At 37.7% G+C, this 27,072-nt stretch overlaps 1 protein-coding gene across 3 annotated transcripts in view; it reads left to right on the plus strand.

Annotated features, from left to right (window-relative positions):
- Nucleotides 1-27,072, plus strand: part of LOC111159001 (catenin beta 1) — a 41,327-nt gene that overhangs the window by 8,870 nt on the left and 5,385 nt on the right. For all 3 annotated transcript variants that reach the window (XM_022521360.1, XM_022521361.1, XM_022521362.1), the window contains exons 2-10: nucleotides 18,799-18,859; nucleotides 19,317-19,544; nucleotides 19,739-19,992; nucleotides 20,118-20,356; nucleotides 20,446-20,647; nucleotides 21,746-21,890; nucleotides 25,236-25,339; nucleotides 25,422-25,760; nucleotides 26,029-26,187. In XM_022521360.1, coding sequence (XP_022377068.1) covers nucleotides 18,847-18,859; nucleotides 19,317-19,544; nucleotides 19,739-19,992; nucleotides 20,118-20,356; nucleotides 20,446-20,647; nucleotides 21,746-21,890; nucleotides 25,236-25,339; nucleotides 25,422-25,760; nucleotides 26,029-26,187 — 1,683 coding nt within the window. In that variant the 5' untranslated portion in view covers nucleotides 18,799-18,846. The remainder of the gene's footprint in view (nucleotides 1-18,798; nucleotides 18,860-19,316; nucleotides 19,545-19,738; nucleotides 19,993-20,117; nucleotides 20,357-20,445; nucleotides 20,648-21,745; nucleotides 21,891-25,235; nucleotides 25,340-25,421; nucleotides 25,761-26,028; nucleotides 26,188-27,072) is intronic.

The following is a 27,072-nucleotide window of genomic DNA, read 5'->3' on the forward strand; positions in this document are numbered from 1 at the left end:
GACCCAAGCTGAAGGCAGAGGCTTTAACCCATTGAGCCACCCAGGCGCTCCCTTGAAACACTTTATTAGCCTGGCTCACTTTCTTCTTTTTTCTGTCATAATTCTTGGTGGTAATCAGTGTCCAAGTAGAATAGTGCTACTCAGAATGTCATCTGATCTGAACTGTTCGTTACTAGTATGGATTATGATAAGGGGTTTGTGCCAGAATATAAATCACCTGTCATTAAATTCAGTGGTTTCGTGCAGCTGACTTTTTGTAGCAAGTCTTTTTTTGATAAAGGACGCAGGGTGTTGATTTACAATCTGGCACAAGCTCCTTATGGTGTCTGGTCTGGCTCTTTGAGGAACATTGATATAAAAAATGCTTCCAGTATTCTGGCCTATTGGTTCCTTGATTTCTTTTCCAGTGCTCTTATTTTTCATCCACATGTTCCCATTTCATATCCTAGAATACCTTGTCTTTCACCAATAACTGTATCCTCCCCAATCTCTTTTCAGGTGTCCCACTGTTGTATTCCTCTAGTAAATACTTCCAGTTCCAGCAGCCCTTCACCTCTACCAGAACCTAAAATCTATCCATCTAAGCTTTTCAGTATCCCTCACCCTCACTTACACCCAGTTGAAATTTCATGTTGAATCATAATCACTTTCTTACACATACTCTCAACAACTTTGTCCTTCTCTGGCTTTATGCCCAATGGTCCCTGGTCTATTAGTTCACCCTCTTTTAGGACTTTTTCTTCTTCTATTTCTCAGACAACACAGCACCTCCTCCCTATCCTCTCTCATCTAATGCCATTGCTTTTCTGTTTCACTAAGCGTACTGAATAATTGAAAGATTACCTGCATGCTCCCGTATCTGTGACTGTGCTCTTTCTCTTTCACTGTGGATAAACTGTAGTATTCCAAAATAAGGACAGACCAGTTCATTTGTGTACTAGATCCCATTCCCTCTTGGTCTCAAGAGTAATACTACTCTTATCAGTCTCCCTTCTTTTGCATCTTTGGTTTTTCCTTCTCTACTAAGCTCTTCCCATGAGCATACAAACATGATTATTTTGTTTATCTCATTTTTTTTTAATATTTATTTATTTGACAGACAGAGATCACCAGTAGGCAGAGAGGCAGGCAGAGAGAGAGAGAGAGGAGGAAGCAGGCTCCCTGCCGAGCAGAGAGCCCGATGTGGGGCTCAATTCCAGGACCCTGGGATCATGACCTGAGCCGAAGGCAGAGGCTTTAACCCACTGAGCCACCCAGGTGCCCCTTTGTTTATCTCATTTTAAAACAGTTTCTTCCTGTCTCCCCTTTCACCTACCACCTACACAAAATACCTTGAAAAATATGCTTATATTCACTCTCCCTTTTCTTTAAAACCCCTACCAGCAACCACTGTCAGAAATTTCCAGTCCTCATTTCATTTAACCTATTAGCAGCATTTGGCACAGTTGGCTTGAAATGCTTTTTCTTTGGCTTCTAGGCCACCGTGCCTGCTAGCAGTTTTCTTCATACTTCACTGGTGGTTCCTTCTTAGTCTCCTTTGCTTTTTCTGTTATTTCTCTGATCTTTGTTGATGTGGCTGAGAGTTTAGCTTTAGGACTTCTCCTTTTTTGTTGTCCGAATACCCACCAGTCTTACCGCTTTAAACAGATAACGTTTGTTGTGGATAACTTCCAAATTTATATCCCTAGCTTGAGTTTTTCCCCTGAACTCTAGATGCTAATATCCAGCTATTTTGAAAAAAATTTGGGGTGTCTAAGAAGCATTACAAACTTAATACATCTAGAACTGAGCTCCCAGTTTCCTGTAAGACTGCTTCTCTTAGTTGTTCCTAAATGCACCTGATTCTTTCCAGTTACTCAAACGTCTAACAATATTGTTCTTGACTCATTTTCTGTCACACAGCATATCCAGACTCTGTCTACAAGTCATGTCTGCTTTCCCTTTCCAAAACCTAACTATTTTTTTTTTACCATAGCCATGCCGTTGTGATCATTTGCCCAGATTACTGCACAGGCCTTCTAACGGGTCTCCCTGCTTATACCTTTGTTCCCCTAAAGTGTATTCTCAACACAGTAGCTAGAGTAATCCTTTTAAAGCAATAGATCATGTAAATTTTCTGTTCAGAAACCTCCAGGTGCTTACCATCTCATTCAGTAAAAGCACAAACCCCTCTGTTCAGCACTCTCTTTATCACTTAACTACTTTCCTTCTCTTCTTCTGTGACACTTAATGCTTTTCCTCCAACTGGTCAAGCATGCTTCCGTATCATGGCTCACTTCCTTACCTTTTTCAGGCTTTTTTTTGCTGTCCTGTTTGAAATTACAGTCCTTGCCTAACTTCCTATCTCCTTTCCTGCTTTATGTTTCTCTTTAGCCCTCATCACTCTGTAACATAATAGATAACATAATATTTTATTTGTTTTGTTATTTTCTTCTTTCTTAGCCTACTAGAATGTAAACTCCAGAAAGACAGGCATTTTTGTCTCTGACCTTGGCTGTTTTCTTCCCATTGCCTACAGTCATACTGCATAGTAGTGGACTGGTAAATATGTGTTACCACCTCATTTGGTTCATTCCCAATAGCATATAGGTATATTCCAGACCTTTGCACAGATGGTTTCTTCTTGTCAGTTATGGCTCATGTTCAGATGCCACTTCTACATTGAAGTCTTTTCTGTTCACTCATTTTTGTTTAATCATATTCTCTTACTTGGTTTGTGGCACTTACTTATACTCTGAAGAAACATTGTTTACTTGTTTGTTTTTACTTCCTCTCCTGGTTTTCTCTTAATTTTATATCCCTGGTATCCAGAAGTGTGTCTGGAAGTTAGAGGTGGTCAGTAAAGGTTGTTGGCTGGGTGGATGTTCTAGAATTGGACACCATTTGCTTTCCTCCAGCTAATGCCCCATTTATTTGTCTGTTCCATTTCACAGTGTGTCCCTATCTTACGGATATGTCTCCACTTTCCATCTCCCTTTCCAGTTCATGCTCTGCTTGAGTTCACTATTGGACCTGCATGTGGACCAACCATATGGATACTTTTCAGCTTTATTCTTGCTGGAAATACCCAGCATTTGATACTTTATTTTTATTTTTATTTTCTTCTTTATTCTTCCTATAACAGCACTCACCAGTAAAATTTTCTGTAGTAGTGGGAATGTTCTGTATCTATGTTGTGTAGTATGGTAGCCACCAGCTACATGTGGTGCTTGAGCATTTGAAATATGGCAATCTGAAGAACTACATTTTTAATAAAATTAAATGTAAATGTAAATAACCACATGTGACAAGTAGCTATTGAATTGGACAGTGCAGTTCTAGAAATACTCCCCCCACCAGCTGTTTTTCCCTTCATTGCGCTAAACGCAGTATTACAACCTAATTGCTCAACCCAGGTACTTAAGATTCTTCTTGAATTTCTCTTACCCAACTTCAATTCCTCTCATTTATTACAGCCAGTCTGTTGTTTCTATTTCCAGAGTATTTTTCCAGTGTAGCTGTTTTTTGTGCTTAGTGCTACTGCCCTAGCTTAAGCTACCACCATCACCTGGACTATTTGCTATAATTTCTTTACAGGTTTCCCTTCATTATTTCTTGTCCCCTTTTCAGTTTTTTCCCATTATAACCGAAACCAGCTTTTAAAAACTCAGTGGGATCTCGGGGCACCTGAGTGGAAACTCAGTCAGTTAAGCATCCAGACTCTTGTTTCAGCTCAGGTCATGATCTCAGAGTCCTGAGATTGAGCCCTGCCTTGAGCTTCATGCTCAGCAGGGAGTCTGCTTGAGACTATTTCCCCATCCTTCCTCTCTGCTCCTTGCCTCCCACCCCCTGCCCTTGCACACTTGCACTTGCACGCGCGCACGCGCGCTCTCTCTCTCTGTCAAATAAGTAGATAAATAAAATCTTTTAAAAAGTGGGATTTTGTTATTCACCACCTTATATCCTTTCATGGACTTTCAGTAGCCCTTAGGGAAAAAATGCGTTCCTTACCAAAGGCTAAAGAACGCTACAGGATCTGGCTATTTTCAGCCTCATCTCATTGCACTCACTTTCCCATTGTAATTAAACACTGGTCTCAAGGTTTCGTTCTTAAAAGTGATCAGGTCTTCATGACTGGGCTTCTGCACATGTTACTTCTGTTTCTGGAATGACCCTGCTTTGCTCCTCATATTGCTCTCTTTTGCGTCATTCTTCAGATCTCAGTTTTTGAAGGTTACCTTCAAGAAGCCTTTGGCCACTATAACTAGGACCTTCCACTTGTCCTTATGTCATTCTACTTCCTTCTCCCATTTGTTACTTATACACATAGCTCTTTTTGTAATTGTTTATTCAGTAATCTGTCTCTCTCCCTATCAAGTATGCAAGGACCATGTCTGCTTTAATCGCTACTGTCTAACCAGTCTGTTACACGTTCTCACATGTAGCATTTGCAAACATTTGTTGAATAAATGAAATCTAACATATGTTTTATTTATGCCATTGATATGGCTATATACTTGAACTTTCAGTAAATGAAGGGATTGTGGGGGAACTTTCTTTTGGAACAGAAACTTGATTAACATCACAAATTGGCAAATTGAGAAAACAAAGAACATAATAGCCAGTGAGTCATTCATATATACCTCCAGGTTATGACTCATTTGTTGGTGTATTTTGGGGCTTAAAGTAGAACAGAGATTTAGTGCTATTCCTTAAGTATTTTTGTATTGAGATAATGAAAGTAGTCACATCTTGAAAATAAAAGCTTCCTATCTTACTGTACTTTCTCTAATACTCTGCTATTCTTTCTAAATATGAGAGCCTTATGATTATGAAAGCTGTTACTACGGTAAGGCTGCCAAAAGCAGCAAAATTATCCTTCTGTTTGGGAGAGTAGTATAGAAGGTTGCTAAAGATTAATAAGAATCGGCACCTGGGTGGCTCAGTGGGTTAAAGCCTCTGCCTTTGGCTCAGGTCATGATCCCAGGGTCCTGGGATCGAGCCCCGCATTGGGCTCCCTGCTCAGCAATGAGCCTGCTTCCCTGCTCTCTCTCTGCCTGCCTCTCTGCCTACTTGTGAACTCTGTCAAATAAATAAATAAAATCTTTAAAAAAAAAAAAAAAAAAGAATCGGGGCACCTGGGTGGCTCAGTGGGTTAAACATTGACTCTTGATTTCAGCTCTCATCATGATCTCAGCATCCTGAGATCAAGGCCCTTGTGGGGCTCTGGAGCTTAGTCCACTTGAGAATCTCTCTCCCTTGCTCTCTGCCCCTCTCTGTTTGTGCTCACTCTTTGAATAAATAAATAAAATCTTTTTTAAAAAAAGTTACAGTAAGTATTCATGTTGTCCTTATGAAAGTTTCTGAAAAGAGCTAACCCTGTGGTTATTCTGTGGAGTCCCATTTGTTTTATTATTTAACTTGAGTTGCTGATGGTTATATACATCAGTTGGATCATATGATTCATCTACGGCTGTAGCCCCTTGCTGGCAGTAGCATTGTTGGCAACACGTATGACACATTAAACATTTAAAAATGCTATGCCGGTGTCGTATCCCAGCCCTACTGGGTTACGGAACTGTGGGGATGGAGTGGAGTCCCCCCCCCTCCTTTTTTTTTTTTTTTTTTTCAAATTTCCAGGTTAGAATCAGCAAAGATCTGATAGCCAGTTTAAAGGGTTCTTCAAGCAAACCTGGAGCTCTTTATGGTAAAAAAGATTTTAAAAGGCATACATATATTGAGGCCTAATTCTGGTTTCATCCATACCTGGAATTAATGGCCTGAAATATTTTTCCCAAATAAATGGTCTTGTGGCTTTCATATGTCATTTGTTCCAGTTTTGTTTTTCACATAACCTGTTTTCTGGAGGTACAGGCAAAAAGCAGTATGTGACCTCTCAGCAACCTGTTAACTTACTTAATTTAACCCTTTCTGTTACTGGTCTTCACATTTAGGATTAATTTACTTAATTAAAAATGTAAATTCAGGGGGCGCCTGGGTGGCTCAGTCCTTAAGAATCTGCCTTCGGCTCAGGCCATGATCCCACAGTCCTGGGATCGAGCCCCACATCATGCTCCCTCCTCTGGGAGCCTGCTTCTCCCTCTCATTGCTGCTCCCCATGCACACTCACACTCTCTCTCTCTCTCTGTCAAATAAGTAGAATGTTTAAAAAATAAATGTAAACTCAGTTGCATTTGGTCTGTTCTCAGTGAAAGTATGTAATTGGTGAGGGAATGGGCAACTACTGTCCTCTACCTGTTTTTGTATGGCCTGAGGACTGAGAATAGTTTTTACATTTTTTAATGGCTGATTAAAAAGTCAAAAGGATAAGATCTTACGACATGTGAAATTACATGAAATTGCAAATTTGCGATTTTCATGAGTAAAGTTTTATTGGAATACAGCCATGCTTGTTTGTGTGCACATTGTCTGGGGCTGCTTTCATGTTATAATAGAGTTGAGTAGTTGCAACAAAGATCTTTTTTAAGAAACATATTTATTGCTGGAAGTATAGCTAACATACGATGTTGTATTAGTTTCATGTGTACAACATAGAGATTTCACATCCTGTACATTACTCACTGCTCATCATGATAAGCATAGTCACCATTTGTCACCATACAACGGTTTTACAGTATTATTATATTATTGTCTATGTTTCCAATGCTGTACTTTTAATCTCTGTGATGTATTTATTTTATGACTGGGAAAAAAAATATATATATATAAAACTGGGAACTTGTACCTCTTAATCTCCTTCACCTATTTCACCCATTCTTCTCTTGTTCCCTCTGGCAACCACATGTTCTCTGTATTTATAAATCTTTCTGCTTTTTTTTTTTTTTCATTTGTTTTTAGATTCCATATACAAGTGAAATCGTATGGTGTTTTTCTTTCTTTGTCTAAGTTTGCTCTGCATAATTCTCTGTAAGCGGTCCTTCCATGTTATGAATGGCACCGATTCCTTTGTTTTTGTTTTTTATTTTTTTTTTAAATGGCTGATTATGTCCCCTTGTGTGTATATATATACCACATCTTTATCCGTTCATCTATGGATGGACATTTAGGTTGCTTCCATATCTGGGCTGTTGTAAATAATGCTGCAGTAAATATGGGGTGTATATGTCTTTTCCAATTAGTGTTTTTGTTTTCTTTGGATACATACCTAGTTTTGGAAATACTGGATCATATGGTATTTCTATTGTTAATTTTTCGAGAAGAACCTCCATTCCATAGTGGTGCACCAGTTTCCACTGCCACCAACAGTGCACCAGGGGTTCCCTTTTCACCACATTTTTGTCAACACTTATTATTTCTTGTCTTTTTGATATTAGCCATTCATTCTGGTTTGTGTCAGGTGATATCATGTTGTGGTTTCAGTTTGCATTTCCCTGATGATTAAGGATGTTGAGCATCTTTTCATGTGTCTGTTGGCTATTTGTAGGTCTTCAGAAAAATGTTTATTCAGGTCGTCTGTCCAGTTTTTAATTAGATGTTTGGGTTGTTTTGGTGTAAAGTTGTGTAAGTTCTTTATACATTTTGGATACTAATCTTTATTTGATATTATCATTTGCACATATTTTCTCCCATTTGGTATATTGTCTTTTCATTTTATTGGTGGTTTCCTTTGCTGTGCAAAGCTTTTTATTTTGGTACAGTCCATTTTATGGCCTACCGAGGCTAAAATAAATATTATCTGGCCCTTTACGAAAAAGTTTGCTGACCTTGGTTTCAGATGAGATAATGTTCTTCATAAATGAACCCTTCATGTTCCTTAAAGGCATTTAAGAAGTCTCATAGGTTTGTTTGTTGGTTATCTAAGCCTTTTTATTATATCTCATTTGTCTTACTTTCTAGTTTTTGAACATCTTTCTTATTGGCACCTTTAGTCCATCAACTATTTAAAAGCTTGGTATGTGCTAAGCACTTTCGATACAATAAGAAAATAAAGATACAGCCCCAGCTCTCACTGAGTTCACACATTGAACATTTTTTAAGCGGAAGGTTATTGCTAAGGGGTATAAAGTAACACATCAATTACTTCTAGAATTCTTTGAGTCCATTGTTGCTAATTCTTCCCTTAGCCGGATCTTAGAGGTTAACATCTGGAAACTTTCTTGAAATAAACTATTTTGTCTCCTTGGCATAATAGGCTTGTGTTTGAAAATTTTGCATTTTCTTGTCAGCCGCAGTGCCATCTAGCTAGGCACAGAATCAGTATGAAGTGGTAGTGATTTGCATCTTAGTTTTATTTATTTATTTATTTTCCTGTAGTCACTCTTCAGAGAATGTAGTTCTTTTTGCTGACCTTTCTCTTGCATTGATCTGCAACATTGTTAAATACGAATTGCCTTTAGCTTTTGGGTGAGATATATGATATGATTAAAAGGGCTGGAGCGCCTGGGTGGCTCAGTGGGTTGAGGCCTCTGCCTTCCGCTTGGGTCATGGTCCCATGGTCCTGGGATTGAGCTCCGCATCTGGCTCTCTGCTCAGTGGGGAGCCTGCTTCCTCCTCTCTGTCTCTTCCTGCCTCTCTGTCTACTTGTGATCTCTGTCAGATAAATAAACAAAATCTTAAAAAAGGGGGAGGCACATGACTCTGAGCTTAAACATTAGACCTGGATTTGAATTTTAACTGAGCAGTTTATTAGCCATAGTCTTATATTAACTGCTGCTCATCAGGCTTTTAATCTGATAATTTGGGGGAATGTTGCCTACTTCACGAGGTTTCTGGGAAGATTTCAGTGGGGTAACATTAGACTCAGAACTCAAGTTACTAAGTGTTGCTAAGTATGTCAAAGGCAAAATTAGATGTTTACCTGATGTTACAAGGCAACATTTAAAATAATGCTGTAAAACAATATTCAAAATAAATTAATCAGATCTGGCATTACTTTGTGGTGTAGTTGATTCTTAGAGTAGTGCCATTTTAATAGAACAAGAACTGAATGAAAATCTCTATTAAACTACTAAAAATTGGAAAATTACTTGTATAGTTAAATAAAATGTTACTTGTCTAATTATTAAAAAGTGCAATGTTTGATTTTCTTGCTTTTAGAAAACATTATTTTTCCAAAGAATTTGGGGTTTTTTTTTTTAGTCTTTTTTTCCCCCTTGTGGTACTAATGGTTGGCTGAGAAGGTTCCACATTCTTTTGCAGAAAGTCTTTTATAGGCCACTTACCTTTCATACATAAAAACATTTCCTTAATGTTAGTATCACTGGCTAACACATATGGGGCTAAATGATATATTTTCTTGGACATGTATCATTTCTAATACATTGTATTACTTATATAAATTTAATTCTGGGAATGTATACCAAAAAAATCTTAAAATATACAAATGCTTTGCATAACAAATATGTGTTGAATTTTTTTCCCTAAAAAAATTCATTATTTTTAATGGCTACATACTATCCCTTCTCACTTGATTTAGTTTATAGTAGCTTCCTGATTGATGTCCCTGCTTTTCTTTTGGCCTCTCACCATCTTTTTTATCCATAGAAATACTAGAGTGAACTTTAAAAGGCCTAAATCAGGGGCGCCTGGGTGGCTCAGTGGGTTAAGCCTCTGCCTTAGGCTCAGGTCATGATCTCAGGGTCCTGGGATTGAGCCCCACATCAGGCTCTCTACTCAGCAGGGAGCCTGCTCCCCTTCCCCGCCCCCCCCGCCTGTCTCTCTGCCTGCTTGTGATCTCTCTCTCTCTCTCTCTCTGTCAAATAAATAAAATCTTAAAAAAAAAAAAAAAAGAAGAAAAGCATAAATCACAGTACATGCACCTCCAGTGGCTTCTTAGTGCACTTTGGATTTTATTCTGTATCCTTATTGACCTGGCCGTTCCTCTTTTCATAGTTCCCTTCTTGTTACACTGGTGACCTTTTAGTACCTTTACCAAATAGCTTACCTTCCTTTCTACTTTTTCTCTGCATGAAATGTTCTGTCCCATCTTTAGTTGACTGGTTCCTCCTCCTCTGCTCAAATGTTATTCCATCATCCCTCACTCTTACCTAGAGTAATCTTCCTCCTCAACCTGTTATTCTGTTCTCACCTTGTTTATTTCCTTTACAGCAGTTCTCGCTCTTTTAAATTGTTTTGTTTTTATTAACTTTATAATTGTAGAGTGCAAGCTTTACTAGATGTGTGACCTTGACTCTCCCACTCTCTAATTCACTGTTATTGCAATGCCAGTAACATGAAAGGTGTTAAATATTTGTTCAGTGAATGAAAATACATCCCATTTAATAGATAAATTATTTTTTACTCATTCCCTTGTTGACGAGCATTTGTGTAATTTCCAGCAATTTGTATGACTGCTTCACTGTGCAGACCTTTTAGCATACTTCTGTGAATATTCCTGCATAATACATTTCTGTTTTAAAAATGAAGTTTTAAAGTAAGAGAGTATTTACACTTATATTTAATGGGTAGTGCCAACTTACCCTCCAGAAAATTTCTGCCAGTTTAACTACAGTTAACTCTTGAATAATGAGACTAGGGGCATCAGACCCCACACAGTCCAAAGTCTGTGCATAACTTTGACTCATCCAAAACTTAACTTGCTAATGGCCTACTGTTGATAGAAAAAAAAAAAAAAAGCCTTACTAATAACAGATGATTAAAAAATTTTTATATGTTGTGTGTATTATATACTGTATTCTTACTGTAAAGTAAGCTAGAGAAAAGAAAATGCGAAGAAAATCATAAGAGAAAATACTTTGATTACAGTACTGTACTATAAAAAAAAAAATCCAACAAGAAACAGGTGTTGGCTAGGACGTGGAGAAAAAGGAACCCTCTTGCAGTGTTGGTGGGAATGCAGAGTGGTGCTGCAGCCGCTGTGGAAAACAGTATGGCGTTTCCTCAAAAAATTAAAAATAGGGTTACCATATGATCCAGTAATTCCAGTACTGGATATTTACCCAAAGAATACAAACACACTAATTTGAGAAGATATATGCACCCTTATGTTTATAGCAGCATTATTTACAGTAGCTAAACTATGGAAGCAGCCCAAATGTCCATTGACCCATAACTGGATAAAGATGTAGTTGATATGTGTAATGGAATATTACTTGGCCATAAAAAAGAAAGAAATCTTACCACTTGGAACAACATGGAGAGAGCATAATTCTAAGCAAAATAAGTCAGAGAAAGACAGATACCGTATGATCTCACTCATATGGAATTTTTTTTAAAAAAATGAGCAAAAGGGGTAAAAAAAGGACAAACCAAGCAACAGACTCTTGACCATAGAGAACAAACTGATGGTTATCTTTACTAGTCTGATAAGCAAAAAATAAATGAGTTTCTATTTTGTGTACATTTATTGGTTGCTTTTTATTTTTCCTTTGAAATGATGGTTCTTGCCCTTTCCCTAATGTTTTTTTCTTACTGATTTTCTCCTTAGTTCTTTGTGTACTATGGATATTATCCTTTAATCATATTTCACCTGTCTTGTGTCCAGCATGTCATTTTTAAAGTTACTTTGTATGTTTTTTTTTTGGCCTGGAATTTAGAAATTTTATGTACACACACTAATGGTGCTGCGAGTTTCAGAGTTTCAAGTCATGCTTCTATTTGCTTTTTTACCATCGTTTATTTCTATGTATACCACCCTTACTTATATATACATTGTTTTATCTCATTGTGTATTATTTCTTACATGTAAATATTTGATGAATGTAAGCTTAATTTTAGTATAGTGAAATGAAAGTAGATGAAAAAGGATAAAAGAAATGATTTTTAAATGACAAGTCCATTTCCTAATACTGTTAATTGGATAATCCACTTGCCTCCCACTACTTGAAGTATTACTTGTCCATTTCCTAATACTGTTAATTGGATAATCCACTTGCCTCCCACTACTTGAAGTATTACTTATTTCATTTATTAAATTGCCAGATTATATCTTGGTATTGTCTGATTACAGTAGTCTTATCCATTCATATCCCAGTTATACAATTCTTTAATTGCTGTGGCTGGTGATTTATAATGTATTTTAGTATCAGATAAAATCTGTCCCTTCTCATAGTTATTTCAGTCTTTTTTATTATTATTACCATCTTTATACTTCTATTCCAGATGAACTTAAGAACCATTTTCAGTGCTAAAGAAATCTGAGAATTTTGGGGGGGATACATTAAACTTATAAACTAAGTCAGAGAAAACCAACAATAGCAAAAGCTTTCTAGTCCAAAAAATGTAATTCCATTTAATCTTGTATGTACTTTGTTTTTAGTGTTGCTTTTATGAATGAGATCTTTTTGTGATTATATTTTTCTAACCTATTTTGTACATAGGAAAGTTTGTACATAATGGTCCCTTTTATTAAAAATCTAGTTGAACTATGAACTATTCTCTGTGCAGCGTTACCACACTGTACCTTAAAATGGGTGTAAAAATGTCTCTAGAGTGTTAACAAAGAAAATCCTCAAGTTAAAAGTATTTAGTTAATCGTCATTTTGTGAAACAGAGACCCTCCCACATAGCTTATACTTTTTAGCCTTCTAAAATAGACTTGTAGCCTGCTTATTAGCTTTTGTGACTGCTGCCTCTAAGGAGACAGGAGTATTTATTTTATCCTCATCTTTGAGACTTGAATTTGTTAGGTTTAGTTGGTTTGACAAAAGTGTACATGAAATACCTGTGTCTTTTATGAATAGTTCCACTTTAATTGTTTGAAAATATTAAAGTTCAAAGATTTTCTTATATTTTGAAATCATATTTGGAGTTTACCCGAAATAGCAGTGTAGAGCTATTTCCTTATTTTATTTTTAACCCGTTATTTTTTGCTCTGCAAGATATAGAGAATAATGTAACAAATAGTCATGTATTCACCGGTGACCCAGATTAAGAGATGTATGTAATTTTGCTGTATTTATTTGATTTTTGAAAAATGCTGAAGAGTTGAAGGCATCTTTAATACCCTTCATTCCTGATTCCCTTTGCACCCACATATTAAGAAGCTAGCATGTAATCATACTTTTACTGCATCACCAGTCTTAAACATTTTGGTTTTTTAACTTAACTGGCATAAAATTATATTTGGAAATTATAAAAATGTGCCTGTGGCTATTTCTTACGTACTTATGTACTTTGAAATAGCTGTGTTTTAAATTATCTTTTTGCTTCCTTAGTTTAATATAGCTTAATATAGGCTCATTTTTGTAGTGTTTTGTTCAGAGTGGATAAAGTGAAAGTGTGTTTTAAAACATTCTCTTTGGGGTGCCTGGGTGGCTTAGTCATTAAACATCTGCCTTTGGTTCATGTCCTGATGCCAATCCTGGGATTGAGCCCCAACATGGAGCTCCCTGCTCTGCGGGGAGCCTGCTTCTCCCTCTCCCGGTCACCCTGCTTGTGTTCCCTCTCTCACTGTCTCTTTCTCTCTCTCTCCCTGTCAAATAAATGAATAAAATCTTTAAATAAATAAAATGAAACATTCTTTTTGAAGGATCCAGATAATCTTACTGACCAAAAATTCTGTGCAAAGCTATCGGTGAGACTAAGGATATATCAGAAGTGTAAAGGATATTACCATAGTCAGATTATTTTAAGTATAAAGTCATATTTTCAGATATACACAGGAGGCCTAAATATGCTGTATCAGTGATTATTCAAGGAGCTTTTTATAATAACATCTGCATGTACTTTATAAAAATATAAAAGGACAGCATTAAGAATGTGGCAAGCCAAAAAAGCTACATGTGGCAAACAAATTAAGCATTTAATCTCAAAATTTAGAAAAACTTGCAGACTTGGGTGATGTGTACATTAGTTGGATGGACATGGCTATAACAGGTTGTCTTGAGGTAACAGTTGGTGGCTGCGCACCTTGCTTGGTAGGCTGGCCACTTACACAGGGCCTTCTGTGAAAATGTCTGCTTATGCTCCATCAGTATTATGGAGCTGTGTATCAAAGGCCTTATAAATTCTTACCCTTTTAACCCAGTAGTTGGAGCAGTGGAAGGGAAGTGGAAGAAACTAAGAGAATCAATCATATGCAGAGATTTTTGTTCAACATTGTTTGAATAGCAAACTAAATGGGGGAGGACTAGATATTCAAGAATGGGAGATTTGGTTACATTATACTACAGATATATGATGCAGTATAGATGAAAATATTTTGTTAATGTGTACAATATGAGGAATTCGGTTTTGCGTGTTTATATTAAAAGAATATCTAATAGTAAATTTATAAAATGCTAAATATACCAAATGTCGTTAATGGTGTATCATTATTATGCGAATGACAAAAATATTTATACTAAGCATATATATATATATATATATATATATATATATATATGGGTGTATATATATATATATATAGGGTAGAGAATAGGGAAGACAATAAAAAGATCATTTGGGAAATGTCCTAATTTTTCCTAATCACAGTTCATATTCTGGTAGCCATTTTTATGTCTGTGTATTTAAAGATAACACAAAGGCCATTAATATTAGGAGTTTTGGAGGAGCAAAAGTGTCATTAGATACTTGTTTTTTATCGGCTAGTATAGGAAGACTCCTCAGAATACTCAGACATAGCTGAGGAGTAAAAGTAGGAAGGAAACTGGAGCAAGTTGTGATTTAGAAGTGTTTCTGATGAATAAAAAGTGTGCAAACAAAGATTTGAGGAGACTATAAATTTTTTAACTGGCAAGGTATTAGTAGGGATGGTTAATAAAAATGTATATGTGTGTGCTTTTAGATTTACAAAGCAGATTTTACTTGGAACTATCCTTAATCCCTGAGGATTTTTCGTAAGTTTTTTATGCTCCTGAAGTCAAGTTGTGTTTTCTTATTTAAAAACAGAGTTAAGTCATTGGCCTTGGTTCTTCCAGTATGGGTTATTGGAAAGTCAGTTGTTTGCATGAACTGCAAGTATAAAAATGTGGCTTTATAATAGATCTGCTTTATTTTTACATAACAAAGTTTCTCCTAGTTAGTAATAAATTTTGTGAACTCTCAGGTAATTAAGATGATTTGTCCTGAGGGGAACTGGAGAAGTAAACTTCAGTGTGAAACCTGTGTCATATTAAGAATTCTCACATAGACTTTGACAGAAGGCCACTTAAAGTACACAAGGTGAAGTAGAGGCTCCAGTTCACTCCCTTGTGAATCAAGTAGCAGCTAGTAAGGCTAATCTTTAATAAAAATTTTCTGGTTTGCAAAAAAATACCCTTTTTGTAGCCACATGATGAACTAATGTATGTGACGTACTTTGAAATTATTCTGTGAGAGGACAAAAATCCTGCATAATACCAACAGTCATTAAGTATGGCTGACGTTGGTGTTCATTGTAGAGTTGTGTCTACTTTCCAGAATAGTTGAAATTTTTCCTAATAAGAAAAAAGAAAAGCCTAGAATGCTTAAGTAGTCCTGTTAGAAAAGCTGAAGGAAAATGATTATGGTAATACTTTGACCATACTTTGACCAATACCTTGAAGGTCTGGATCAAGATGAACTTTCACCTAGGTAGAAATTATTAACATATAAAGGATATATATTTTTAATTCCAGATCTTATTAAAACATTATAGATTTTTAAATCAAAAATAGATAAGTTTAGAGATAACTGGAAAGAGTACATTTTTAAATAACAACAAAAAAATAAAGAAGGATCCATGAATCCGTTACCTTACTAAACTGGAAAAATTGGCGATCCTGGCAATCCTCTTTCTTTGTTAAAGCACCACTTGGTGGTGGTAAAGCTGGCAGGACACAAGGCATTGTAATGTAGTCTGTAGTTAGTGATTACTTGCATCTGGGAACATTTAGTACTTCATAATTCATTAGCACTATCCCCCCTTCATCTTGAGTTGGAACTTAATGGGCTTTTCCCTATTTTTGTTTCTCCTAATTCTTTCTGAAATGCCCATTAGTTGGAGCTTTGATCATCTAGGTTGATCATCTTGTTTCTTCTCTTTTGTATATTGAGCAGCTTTCTCCTTTATGTTCTAAGAGGTTTTTTCCAAAACTTTGGTTATCTAGTGAACTTTTTATTATCTCTAATCTTTTTGAGGATAATAAATTGAAACATTCTGTTTCCTTTCCCACCCTTAACCCTTTTTTAAAATTCTGTGTTACTCTGGAGTCAGTTTTTCTGTTGATTTTTCTTGAACTTTTTCCTTTGATATTGGAGGGTTTTCTGATGTGTTTGGTAATAAGCCTTGGTTAATTGGGATCTCTAGAATTGGGCCCCTAATGATTGGCAGGGTGTGGTGGAGGGGAAGCCAGCCCTTGGGCTGGAAGGTCTGTCCAGAGGAAGACTGAGGAAGGCTTTCCTTTTGGGCAAGATTCTGGACTAGTTCTCTTTAGACAGTATATTCATTTTCTAAAGAAATTTCTAAAATGAATAGTTCTCATATTTTTGGAAAATTTGGATTTGTCTGCAGAGTAATGTAAGAGTGATTTGGTTATACTGTTGCTTATGTAGATCCCCAGTTTCCTTCCTGCTTTCTATTTCTCAGCCTGCTGGATTGACAGTTGGCCTCCTTCACACATAGGATTGTAGTGAAGAACAAGAATAATTTTTTCATATGCTGCATAAAATTTAAGTGCTATAAAAATAATAGTATTTACAAGTCCCCAACATACAAATTGATATTGTAAGTTTGGAATATCAGCTTGCTTTTTTCCATAAAATCATTATAGATTACGGTCATATTTCAGATCAGCCCCTATAAACAGATTTTATGCAGTAACATGACTTAATGTTTTGTCTTTGCATCAACAACAAGGAAACAGTACTATACTATAAATGGTTTTTTTTTCCTTGAAGCCATATGCACTAGATCCTTGAAGAACAGCATGTAACTGTTGACTTGCCAAAAACTTAACTATTAATAGCCTGCTGCTGACCAGAAGCCTTACCAATAGCATAAACAGTTGATTAACACATACTATTTATGTTTATTATAGTGACTAGTTTGTTTCTGAGCCCTGTAGCAGTCATTAGCCAAAGGAGGAGCTCAATGTAGAACATGTGTTAGGTCGCCTTTCCCGGAAATACACTGGGAACTGGATTGGGGAACTCAGTTTCCAGAGAGGCAGAAGAATAAAAGCTAAAATGCAGCATCGATTAGTAAAGAACTTGGTATTTCTCAAAGTGTGGTCTGTGGATCAATTGTGTATGCTAGAATGTTTATAAAAATGCAGGTTTCTATGCCCCACTCTGAATCAAAACCTTAAACACATAATCCCACTTGGTATCTTAAAAGATTCTTATTGACAGGAACCACCTTTATTATTTTCTGTCCTTCATTTTGCTGTGTACAAAGATTGTCAATTGTTTCTGCCATGGACACTAAAACAACTGTATCCACAACTCTTGTCATCTTTATGTGTCAGGTTATCTTTGTGGTTATGAAAATCTAGAACTAGAAGGGCAGTTTCAGGAATAATTAATACACACTTCCTTTACAAAGATAAAATAGGACTTCAGAATGTAGTTTCCAACTTTAGACTCCTTTTTACATTGATAAAATACACACTTCACACTTAAGTGTTTTTTTAACTCTATTTTTCATTTTTTAAAATATTTATTTATTTGACAGAGAGAGAGATCACAAGTAGGCAGAGAGGCAGGCAGAAGCAGGCTCCCTGCTGAACAGAGATCCCGACACGGGGCTTGATTCCAGGACCCTGAGATCATGACCTGAGCCAAAGGCAGAGGCTTATTAACCCACTGAGCCATCCAGGTGCCCCTCACACTTAAGTATTTTAGTCCATATCTCTACATATTGGTAAACCCAGTATGTAATTGTAGTACAAGATAAACTTGTTTAGGGGAATCCTTTGTGATGAAGGAAATTTTTTTATTAGGAGTATCTAGTGGCCATGAGCCTTTCAACAGTTCTCATTTGCAGGTAGTTTCCCATGTGATTCAGTGTTCTTTTGACTATTACACAATAAAGCCAAAAGGCAAACATAGATGCCAAGATTTTATACACATATATATATATATGATTTTTTTATAATGATCAAAACAGCATTAGTCAGTAATATTTATAATACATCGTTGCTATAAATTTGAGCTAGAAAAAATTTTAACCAAAAAGGTGCTTTTTGTGTTGCAAACTTGCATTTGAAAAGTAATTTTACTTAGTAAAAGATTTGAAATTGAGTGTATGATCCAGTCACTAAAACCTGCTGTGTGAAGGTATTTTAGATGGCATTGTGTTATATCAGGAAAGAAAAACCATTCAGTGAAAAATCTAGTGTTTTTTTTTAAATCCCATGTCCAATTCCACTGTCTAGAAAGATCTCTGAATTTCTCAGTGAATGAAGTTAAAAAGGGACAAAGGGCTTTTGGGAACTCATGGAGGAGTTGATTTTGAGTGGTTCCCCCCCCCCCACCTTGGCTTTCACAATAAATTTTCTTTATCTGCAAAAATAATTATGTTTTCTGACATACTGAATAACAAATTTGTATTTCTACTTAAGAGGTTCTTGTTAAAGAGGAATTTTTACTTCGAGGTTCAGCAGTGGTGAAGCTGTGGTTGAGGGTATGGAAGAGACTGTAGAGTCTGGGTTTCATTCTCACATTTATGATAAAAGAGGATTTGGGGCTTTTCATGGATGTAGTCCATGATGTTTAGGAGGCCATCCTAGTGACTGAAAAGTACTAAAAACAAACTTTAAAATAATAAAATACAAATATTTTATATTAATATGTTTTTATTTTTATTTTATTATTTAATTTATATTTTATTAATAAAATAGAAATTTTGTATTAATAGTAAAATATAAATAAAATTTATAAGATTATAAATAAAATTAATTTAAAATTAAATCCTAATGACATGATTAACTCTTCTAGGGTATCTGAAGCACACCATACAACGGTTTTGAAAATCCTGTCTGGGCAATGGCTACCCAAGGTTTGTATCATAAGTCTTTAGTTCCTGAATCAGGGCTCTGTTTCATTTCCATTAACCCAGTCTGGCTCAGATCCCCCTGCTTTACTCTCTCCCTGCTTACTTGTCAGGCTACCTTTTGCTCCATTTTCTGCTCACTCCTCCTAATGGCTTGGTGAAATAGCAAACAAGCCACCAGCAGGAATCTAGTCTGGATGACTGCTTCTGGAGCCTGGATGCAGTACCATTCTTCCACTAACTCAGTGAGTAACTGTTAGGCGGTAGTCCCCTAAGAGTGTAGATATTTCATCACTGAGCTAAGCCTGGCTATCGTTGTTGTTACTAGCTGTCTTTCAGATTTGACTAGCTGTCTTTCAGATTTGACTATTCCTAACAACATTTCAGTGGGTCATATGAACAGATTTTTAAATGAAGATAACATTTCTGTGGTGGTAATGCTAATGCTGTTTGATTTTTATAGCTGATTTGATGGAGCTGGACATGGCCATGGAGCCAGACAGAAAAGCAGCTGTTAGTCACTGGCAGCAACAATCTTACCTGGACTCTGGAATCCATTCTGGTGCCACTACCACAGCTCCTTCTCTGAGTGGTAAAGGCAATCCTGAGGAAGAGGATGTGGATACCACCCAAGTCCTGTACGAGTGGGAGCAGGGCTTTTCTCAGTCCTTCACTCAAGAACAAGTAGCTGGTAAGAGTGTTACTGCCTTAGTAAAAGTCAGAAGATAATTTTGAGAATGATTCTTAAAACAGCATGTAATCACTTAAATAAAATGGTGTGGTAAAAGAGGGGAGTGATTGCGCTCTTACCTTACCACTTAGGGTAGCACAAATTCAGGTGAATGCTGAATGATGGATTGTGAGTGCTGAATTTATCTTTCCCAGATATCGATGGTCAGTATGCGATGACTCGAGCTCAGAGGGTGCGAGCCGCAATGTTCCCTGAGACGTTAGATGAGGGCATGCAGATCCCATCTACACAGTTCGATGCTGCTCATCCTACTAATGTCCAGCGTTTGGCCGAACCATCACAGATGCTGAAACACGCAGTTGTAAATTTGATTAACTATCAAGATGATGCAGAACTTGCCACACGTGCAATCCCTGAACTGACAAAACTGCTAAACGATGAGGACCAGGTAAGTAACGATATGGCTAGCTTTTAATCTGCTCTGAAGGAAGCTCTCAAGGAAGGAGCCTCTGAATGTCCACCAGTATCAGTATTTGAAAATTAATGCTGTTTCTTGATTCCTATACATTATAGGTGGTGGTTAATAAGGCTGCAGTTATGGTCCATCAGCTTTCTAAAAAGGAAGCTTCCAGACACGCCATCATGCGTTCTCCTCAGATGGTGTCTGCTATTGTACGCACCATGCAGAATACAAATGATGTGGAAACCGCTCGCTGTACTGCTGGGACCTTGCACAATCTTTCTCATCATCGTGAGGGATTGCTGGCCATCTTTAAGTCTGGGGGCATTCCTGCCCTGGTGAAGATGCTTGGGTAAGAAAAACATGGTCACAGTGCTTGAAGCTAAGAAGGAGAAGAGTGCCATCACAGCATTTCTGATGAGGCTTTTTTCCTCTTCCTAGTTCACCAGTGGATTCTGTATTATTTTATGCCATTACAACTCTCCACAACCTTTTATTGCATCAAGAAGGAGCTAAAATGGCAGTGCGTTTAGCTGGTGGGCTGCAGAAAATGGTTGCCTTGCTCAACAAAACAAATGTTAAATTCTTGGCTATTACAACAGACTGCCTTCAGATTTTAGCTTACGGCAATCAAGAAAGCAAGGTAAAAGTATTTTTCTGAATGTGGTTCATGGAGCATCAGGGAATCCAGTGTCCTGTCCTTCTGTGGACTCTTGCACATTCTTTGTATGCTTCACCCTTTGTATATATACTAGGAAAAAAATTGGACATCTCTTTTTCTTTAAGTATTTGTCCGTATGAAGCTAGGTGATAGGGATAAAGTGGGCAGACTTAGAGCTTTCATTCTTAGGTGGGTGATAGGCACTGAGATAATAACGTAATTACTATTTAATTCATGTATTCCAAGGAAATAGAGGGGCTATAAGAGCATATATATGAACCAGACCCTGTTTGGAAGGTTCAGGGAGACCTGTAGGAGGAGATGATAATTGAGTTCAGCTCTCAAGGATGAGGAGAGACTGATTAGGTGAAGGTCAGAGAGAGGAAATGATACCTTGGGAAGTCCTACTGGTGGAGGAGAGGGATGAGTTTATGAAGTGTGAAGAGGAAAGGTTTGAGATGAGACTACTGAGGTATCAGCAGTGCAGGTTCCACAGGGCCTTGTGGAAAATGTTCAAAGAGTAATGGAAAGCAGTTCAGTATCAGCAGAGACATGAAGTGATGAGATTTGTTTTTCAAAAATCAGGATAGTTTAGAGGTGGGAGTATGCAGGGAAGTAAAGGACAAGAATGAATGATTATTTGATGATACCTCATTTTAAGTAGGTGAATAACGATTAGGAAAAGCCAAGAGCCGAATCATTAGGAGTTCTAAGTGCCTATTCTGGTTCAGATTTTCAACAGATCCACTTCGATACAGCATCACTAACTGGGCTTTACTGTTGCATACCAACATGGTTTCTCTTTGTTTCTTTTGCTCTGACCAGTGCGGGAGGAAGAAAATTGGGGCAGAGTTGCTATTTCTTGGGAGTACTGGGATGCTTGAATTTGAGTGGAATGCTGTAGAAGGAGGGGTTAAACACAGCTCCAGTTTGGGAATCTGGGTTATGGGGTCCAGGAATACATTTAGGTCAGTGGCAAGCTGGCTGACATGCTTCTATAATAAAATAGGTTGGTAATGTGGCTTTTCTTCATCATATGGTAAAGATTCCATAGCTAACAACATATATATGTCTTTCTAGCTGATCATTCTGGCAAGTGGTGGACCTCAAGCTTTAGTAAATATAATGAGGACCTACACTTATGAGAAACTACTATGGACCACAAGCAGGGTACTGAAGGTGCTGTCTGTCTGCTCTAGTAATAAACCAGCTATTGTAGAAGCAGGTAAGTATTCTGAGTGTCATATGTGCAGCATCTTGCAGTTCTAATTAGATTACTTGTATTAGGAAAAGGGTAATACAACTTGACCTTAATGGGCTGAAACTGAATAGAACCAGTTTGCACCCAAGATTACATTCAAAGGATATGTGCTGCTTGATACCTGCATTGGTGCTGTTTAAGCCTAGTTTAGGCAGAGTTCTTACTATCCATCAAAAATGATGACTGATACTTGGTTTTTATATTGTGTGCATGTCAGTAGCAGAGGAAAGGAATAGGTGGACCAACCAGGGCCTTTTGTTTTTTTTATCACGAGGCTACAGTTATTCTTTAGCTACCTAGCATCAGTTCTCCTTTTTGTAACCCACCTAACAGTATCTACTTGGACTCTTAAACCAAGCTTTATATCACAACTGGAAGAGGGAAAAGATGAAAGCATTTAATAGAAGAAAATACTGGGAATAAAGCGTAGGGTTGATAACACCTATTTTTCTCACTTGTTGAGAATAATTTTACTTGAGAATTTGTGGGAGAGAGGGGCATTATGATTACCCGGGATGGCAGCTGACACTGGGATGGACAGGTGTGGCTGCATTCATATTCAGCAAGGAGATAAAATTCCACCAGCTACTCCAAAAATATGAGGAGTGCTTGCAAAAATTGCAGAATTTTGGACTTAATCACAATTCTTGGAGTGCAGTGACAGGTGGGTAGCTGGAAATGTGTATGGGACTGAAGACCTGGGTATCTTCCATTTTAAGAAGTTAGCCGGTTATTCTGATGTTCATTTGTGTGTTCTGAAAACATTCAGCATCTGTGTCTCAAGCACTAAAATAAGCATGTGGTATACCTGGGATAACCAAGCAGATACAGTCCCTATATTTACTCCATTCTGGTGAGGGTGACAAAAATAGGCAAAAGATGGGGCATTACAACTTAGAATGAATTCTGTGTCGGGTGAGAAAGGAACAGCAAATACTGATACAGAATTAATGGAGAGGGAGGTACTTCCCTGAGAAGGGGACACAAAATGGGAATGTGGGCTAAGAAGGCACCTGTTAGGTATATGAGAAGTGGGGATTAGATGCCTTCCAGGCAGAGAAAGGAAACATGTGCTATGTCCTGAAAGTGAGAAAGAGATTGTTAATCTTTAAGTGCTAAAGAGGAAGTGTGTGTAACTAGAATTTAATGAGTAACGGGTGAGTAGCCCAGAATGGGATTGAGAGGCTAGATAAGGGCCCATATCTTATAGGACTTTCTAGACCTTTACAATGTTCATTTATGCTTTTTTTCCAGCTTTAGAACCACAGATGTAGAATATTTAGTTCAGTTTGCAATACTAGGTGGGATCCAAATTCTAAAGGGTACCTTAAGGTTATGCTGAAGAATTTGGCCTATGTCTTAATAGAAAATGAGAAGTTACTGATAGTTATTAAGCAGTGGCACAGCATCACAGTGTGGTGTTTGGAATATTAATACTAACAGTGTGTGACAGTTTGAATGACCAAAGGCGAGCAGACCAGGCCACAGAGATGTGTTACAGGCTTCTAGGAACAAAACAGTTTGTTATTAAAAATACACCACAAAATGGGGCGCCTGGGTGGCTCAGTGGGTTAAAGCCTCTGCCTTCGGCTCAGGTCATGATCCCAGGGTCCTGGGATCAAGTCCCACATCAGGCTCTCTGCTCAGCAGGGAGCCTGCTTCTCATTCTTTCTCTGCCTGCCTCTCTGCCTACTTGTAATCTGTGTCTGTCAAATAAATAAATAAAATCTTTAAAAAAAAAATAAATAAAATCTTTAAAAAAAAAAATACACCACAAAGGATGACTGTTTTGAGGTTTCCAAAAGAACCCATAGAATATAATAACTTAGTGGTTAAAGGTGCGACCAGATGTGGTTTGTGGTGGGGAGAACATTGGTACCATTAAGATAAATGCAACTACCAGAATGGATTGGTAAAGATTTGAAACAAGATAATTTAAGAAGCTGACAGAAACAGCGGTGGCTAGGTAGAAGCGTATGATCCTAAAATGCAGGGGAAGACTGGGCTAGAGATTTTCGAGATGACCTGTCAGCTTACGAGGAAAGTGGATGTGTGCATCAGAGGCATCTGCAGAGGACTTTTCCCTTAGACCTGCTGAACACAGTTGTGTGTTTTTAAGGTCTATAGGCTGTTCTAATGGGATATTTGGGGTTAAGATACACCCTGTGAGAGTGAAGAGTAAAGGGAGGGAATGAAATCTGTGTGGGAAAGAAGGTAGTCATTTAACAAGTACTGGGCATCAGCCTTTTGCAGGTCACTCTGTTTGTTAGTAGCTGGAGCTGCTGTGAGGAAGGAACCAGATGGGGATGATCCTTGTCCTGTAGTGGAGGTAGAGGAAGTAGTGTTTTAAAATTACAGACCTCGAAAGGGGCACCTGGCTGGCTCAATTGGTAGAGCATGCAACTCTTGATCTCCAGGTTCATGAAATCAAGCCCCATATTGGTTTGGAGCCTACTTATGATTTTTAAAAAATAATAAAATGAAAATAAAACAGAACTGAAAAGATGAACAAGGAGACAAGGGAAAGTATCTCAGAACATTTAGAAGTGACTTCAGTAGGAGAGAGATGGGTGAAGTTAGGCCATTATGTGGGGAAGTGAGCTGCTATTTAGGCTTCACCGCTATAAGTGTCCTTCCTTAGGCTCCTAAGTGGCGAAAGGTTGCAAACCTTTCAGGCACATACTTTTGGAGTCCGTACCTTTCACACAGTCCCTCGTAAGAAGCATTCCAGTGTGTTTTTGAATCGGTCTCACATAGCTGCTTCAGGTCTTTGCTCAGACATCAGTTTCACACTGAGGTGACCTAATTACACTACTTGAAATTGTAGCCGCCACCATCTTGCGTTATATTTTTCCATAGCACTTAATACCATCTCACATACTATGTAGTTTCAGTTTATTAACTGTGTATTTGTTTATTGTCTGCCTCCAACTAGACTATAAACTCTGAGTAGGGACCTTAGAGTATTTTGCTCACTGGTACAGCTCCATCTCAAAATAGGTGAATATTTTGAGATGATTGAATGTTTGAAAAGAAATAAACCTAAGTATTGCCTAAGAAGGACAGTGGAGATAATGCTTTCTCCACATAGAGAAAGAACAATAGATACTCAACAGAAGTTGTCACTAATTGAGGTGAATCGGAAAAGAAAGGGGGAGCTGAGCAACATCCTAGCAAATGAGACAAAGGACTTAGGTGAAGGGGATAAGCTTTGGCAATGAAGAGGGACACTCTCTAGCCTAGAAAAGACAGTGCTAATTGGAATTACCAGCTAATGGCCATCACCTTAGATCTTTGTTCACATTCTAGGTGGAATGCAAGCTTTAGGGCTTCACCTGACAGATCCAAGTCAACGTCTTGTTCAGAATTGTCTTTGGACTCTTAGGAATCTATCAGATGCTGCAACTAAACAGGTAAATTTTGAGTATGCCAATGCTTTGGTGACAGAACTAGGTAAGATGAATAGGTACTGAGCATTTGTTTTTATGTCCATAGGAAGGGATGGAAGGTCTTCTTGGGACCCTTGTTCAGCTTCTGGGCTCAGATGATATAAATGTGGTCACCTGTGCAGCTGGAATTCTTTCTAATCTCACCTGCAATAATTATAAGAACAAGATGATGGTCTGCCAAGTGGGTGGTATAGAGGCTCTTGTCCGTACTGTCCTTCGAGCTGGTGACAGGGAGGATATTACTGAGCCTGCCATCTGTGCTCTTCGTCATCTGACCAGCCGACACCAGGAAGCAGAGATGGCTCAGAATGCTGTTCGTCTTCACTATGGACTACCAGTTGTGGTTAAACTCCTGCACCCTCCATCCCATTGGCCTCTGATAAAGGTAAACTGTCAATCAAAATAGAAGGTTGCAGAATTGAAAATGAACCACCTCTAGCTATTGGATAGCTATCTAAGCGTAATAGATTGTCAAGTACGAGTCTGTTCCTTAGTACTTGGGAGGTATGGCCAGTATGGGGTTCCGAAGTATTTGTGAAGTCTGTGCTACTTTCAGGTGACACCAATAGATTTAGTGTGGTGGGAGTTTTAGGCTAAGATGATGATTTTGTTGAGTTACAGGCCTGTTATTTATTCTTCTTTCTTATCTACAGGCTACTGTTGGATTGATTCGAAATCTTGCCCTTTGTCCGGCAAATCATGCACCTCTGCGTGAGCAGGGTGCCATTCCGCGACTAGTTCAGTTGCTGGTTCGTGCCCATCAGGATACCCAGCGCCGTACATCTATGGGCGGAACACAGCAGCAGTTTGTGGTAGGTAGATCTGAATAGTGACACTTGGCTATTTAAAAGGAATGCATAAATTCATAGGATCCTGAACTTCCTTGGTCATTGGTTCCCTCCATCTTCCTGGCTGCAGGGCTATTTGCTAATGGTTTTAAAAAAAACTGACATGTTTCTGTGGCTGCAGAAAAGAATAAGGAATAATGTGGCTCATAGTGAAGCCTTTGACTTCTCGATCGCATCATCAGCTGGGGGGTTAGGCACTTCTTAGAATGTTTTCATTTAATCCATGGGGAGGTTCATCTTAGAAAGTAGCAGAACTGTAATTTGAATCCAAATCCATCTGATTTCAGAGCCCTTATTCCCCATTAGAACATGAGTTTGCCTGTAAGTATGTAAGACACTTAGTTTACTGTCTCTTCCAGGAATGATTGAAACCTTTTTTACAGACCTAAGAATACTAACGAATTTCAAGAATAAGTAGTAGCATTTCTGATATCTTGACCCATAATCTCAGCCTAGAGCTTTGATGTCAGGTTTGCAGTCTTTTACAAACCAGCTTCATTATAAGTATCTAAAGACATTTCGGGATTTATTCCTCCGAATTTATTTCTGAAGATTCAGATCCTCAGAGAGTTTTCTCTTTCTGAATTAGGTTACTTTAGAAAACAAGAGCCTATCAGAACAGATTTTGGGCATCTCTTCTTGGCTAGTTGTTATATGTACACACTCATGATAGGGCCTTTATCCATTTGTTACTCTTGGTATTGGCATGTCTCCATGATAATGGCTTAAAAGAATGCAAAAGATACCTTTTAACTCTTTAGAAAAAAAGGAATATTTGTGTCTTTATAAAAAATCAAGTTGTTTATAAATGTCACTAAAAGTAGCAGAATCATTACCTTTTTTAAAACT

Source organism: Enhydra lutris, unplaced genomic scaffold (genome assembly GCF_002288905.1).
Source record: "Enhydra lutris kenyoni isolate GAN:26980312 unplaced genomic scaffold, ASM228890v2 scaffoldscaffold66, whole genome shotgun sequence".
NCBI lineage: Eukaryota > Metazoa > Chordata > Mammalia > Carnivora > Mustelidae > Enhydra > Enhydra lutris.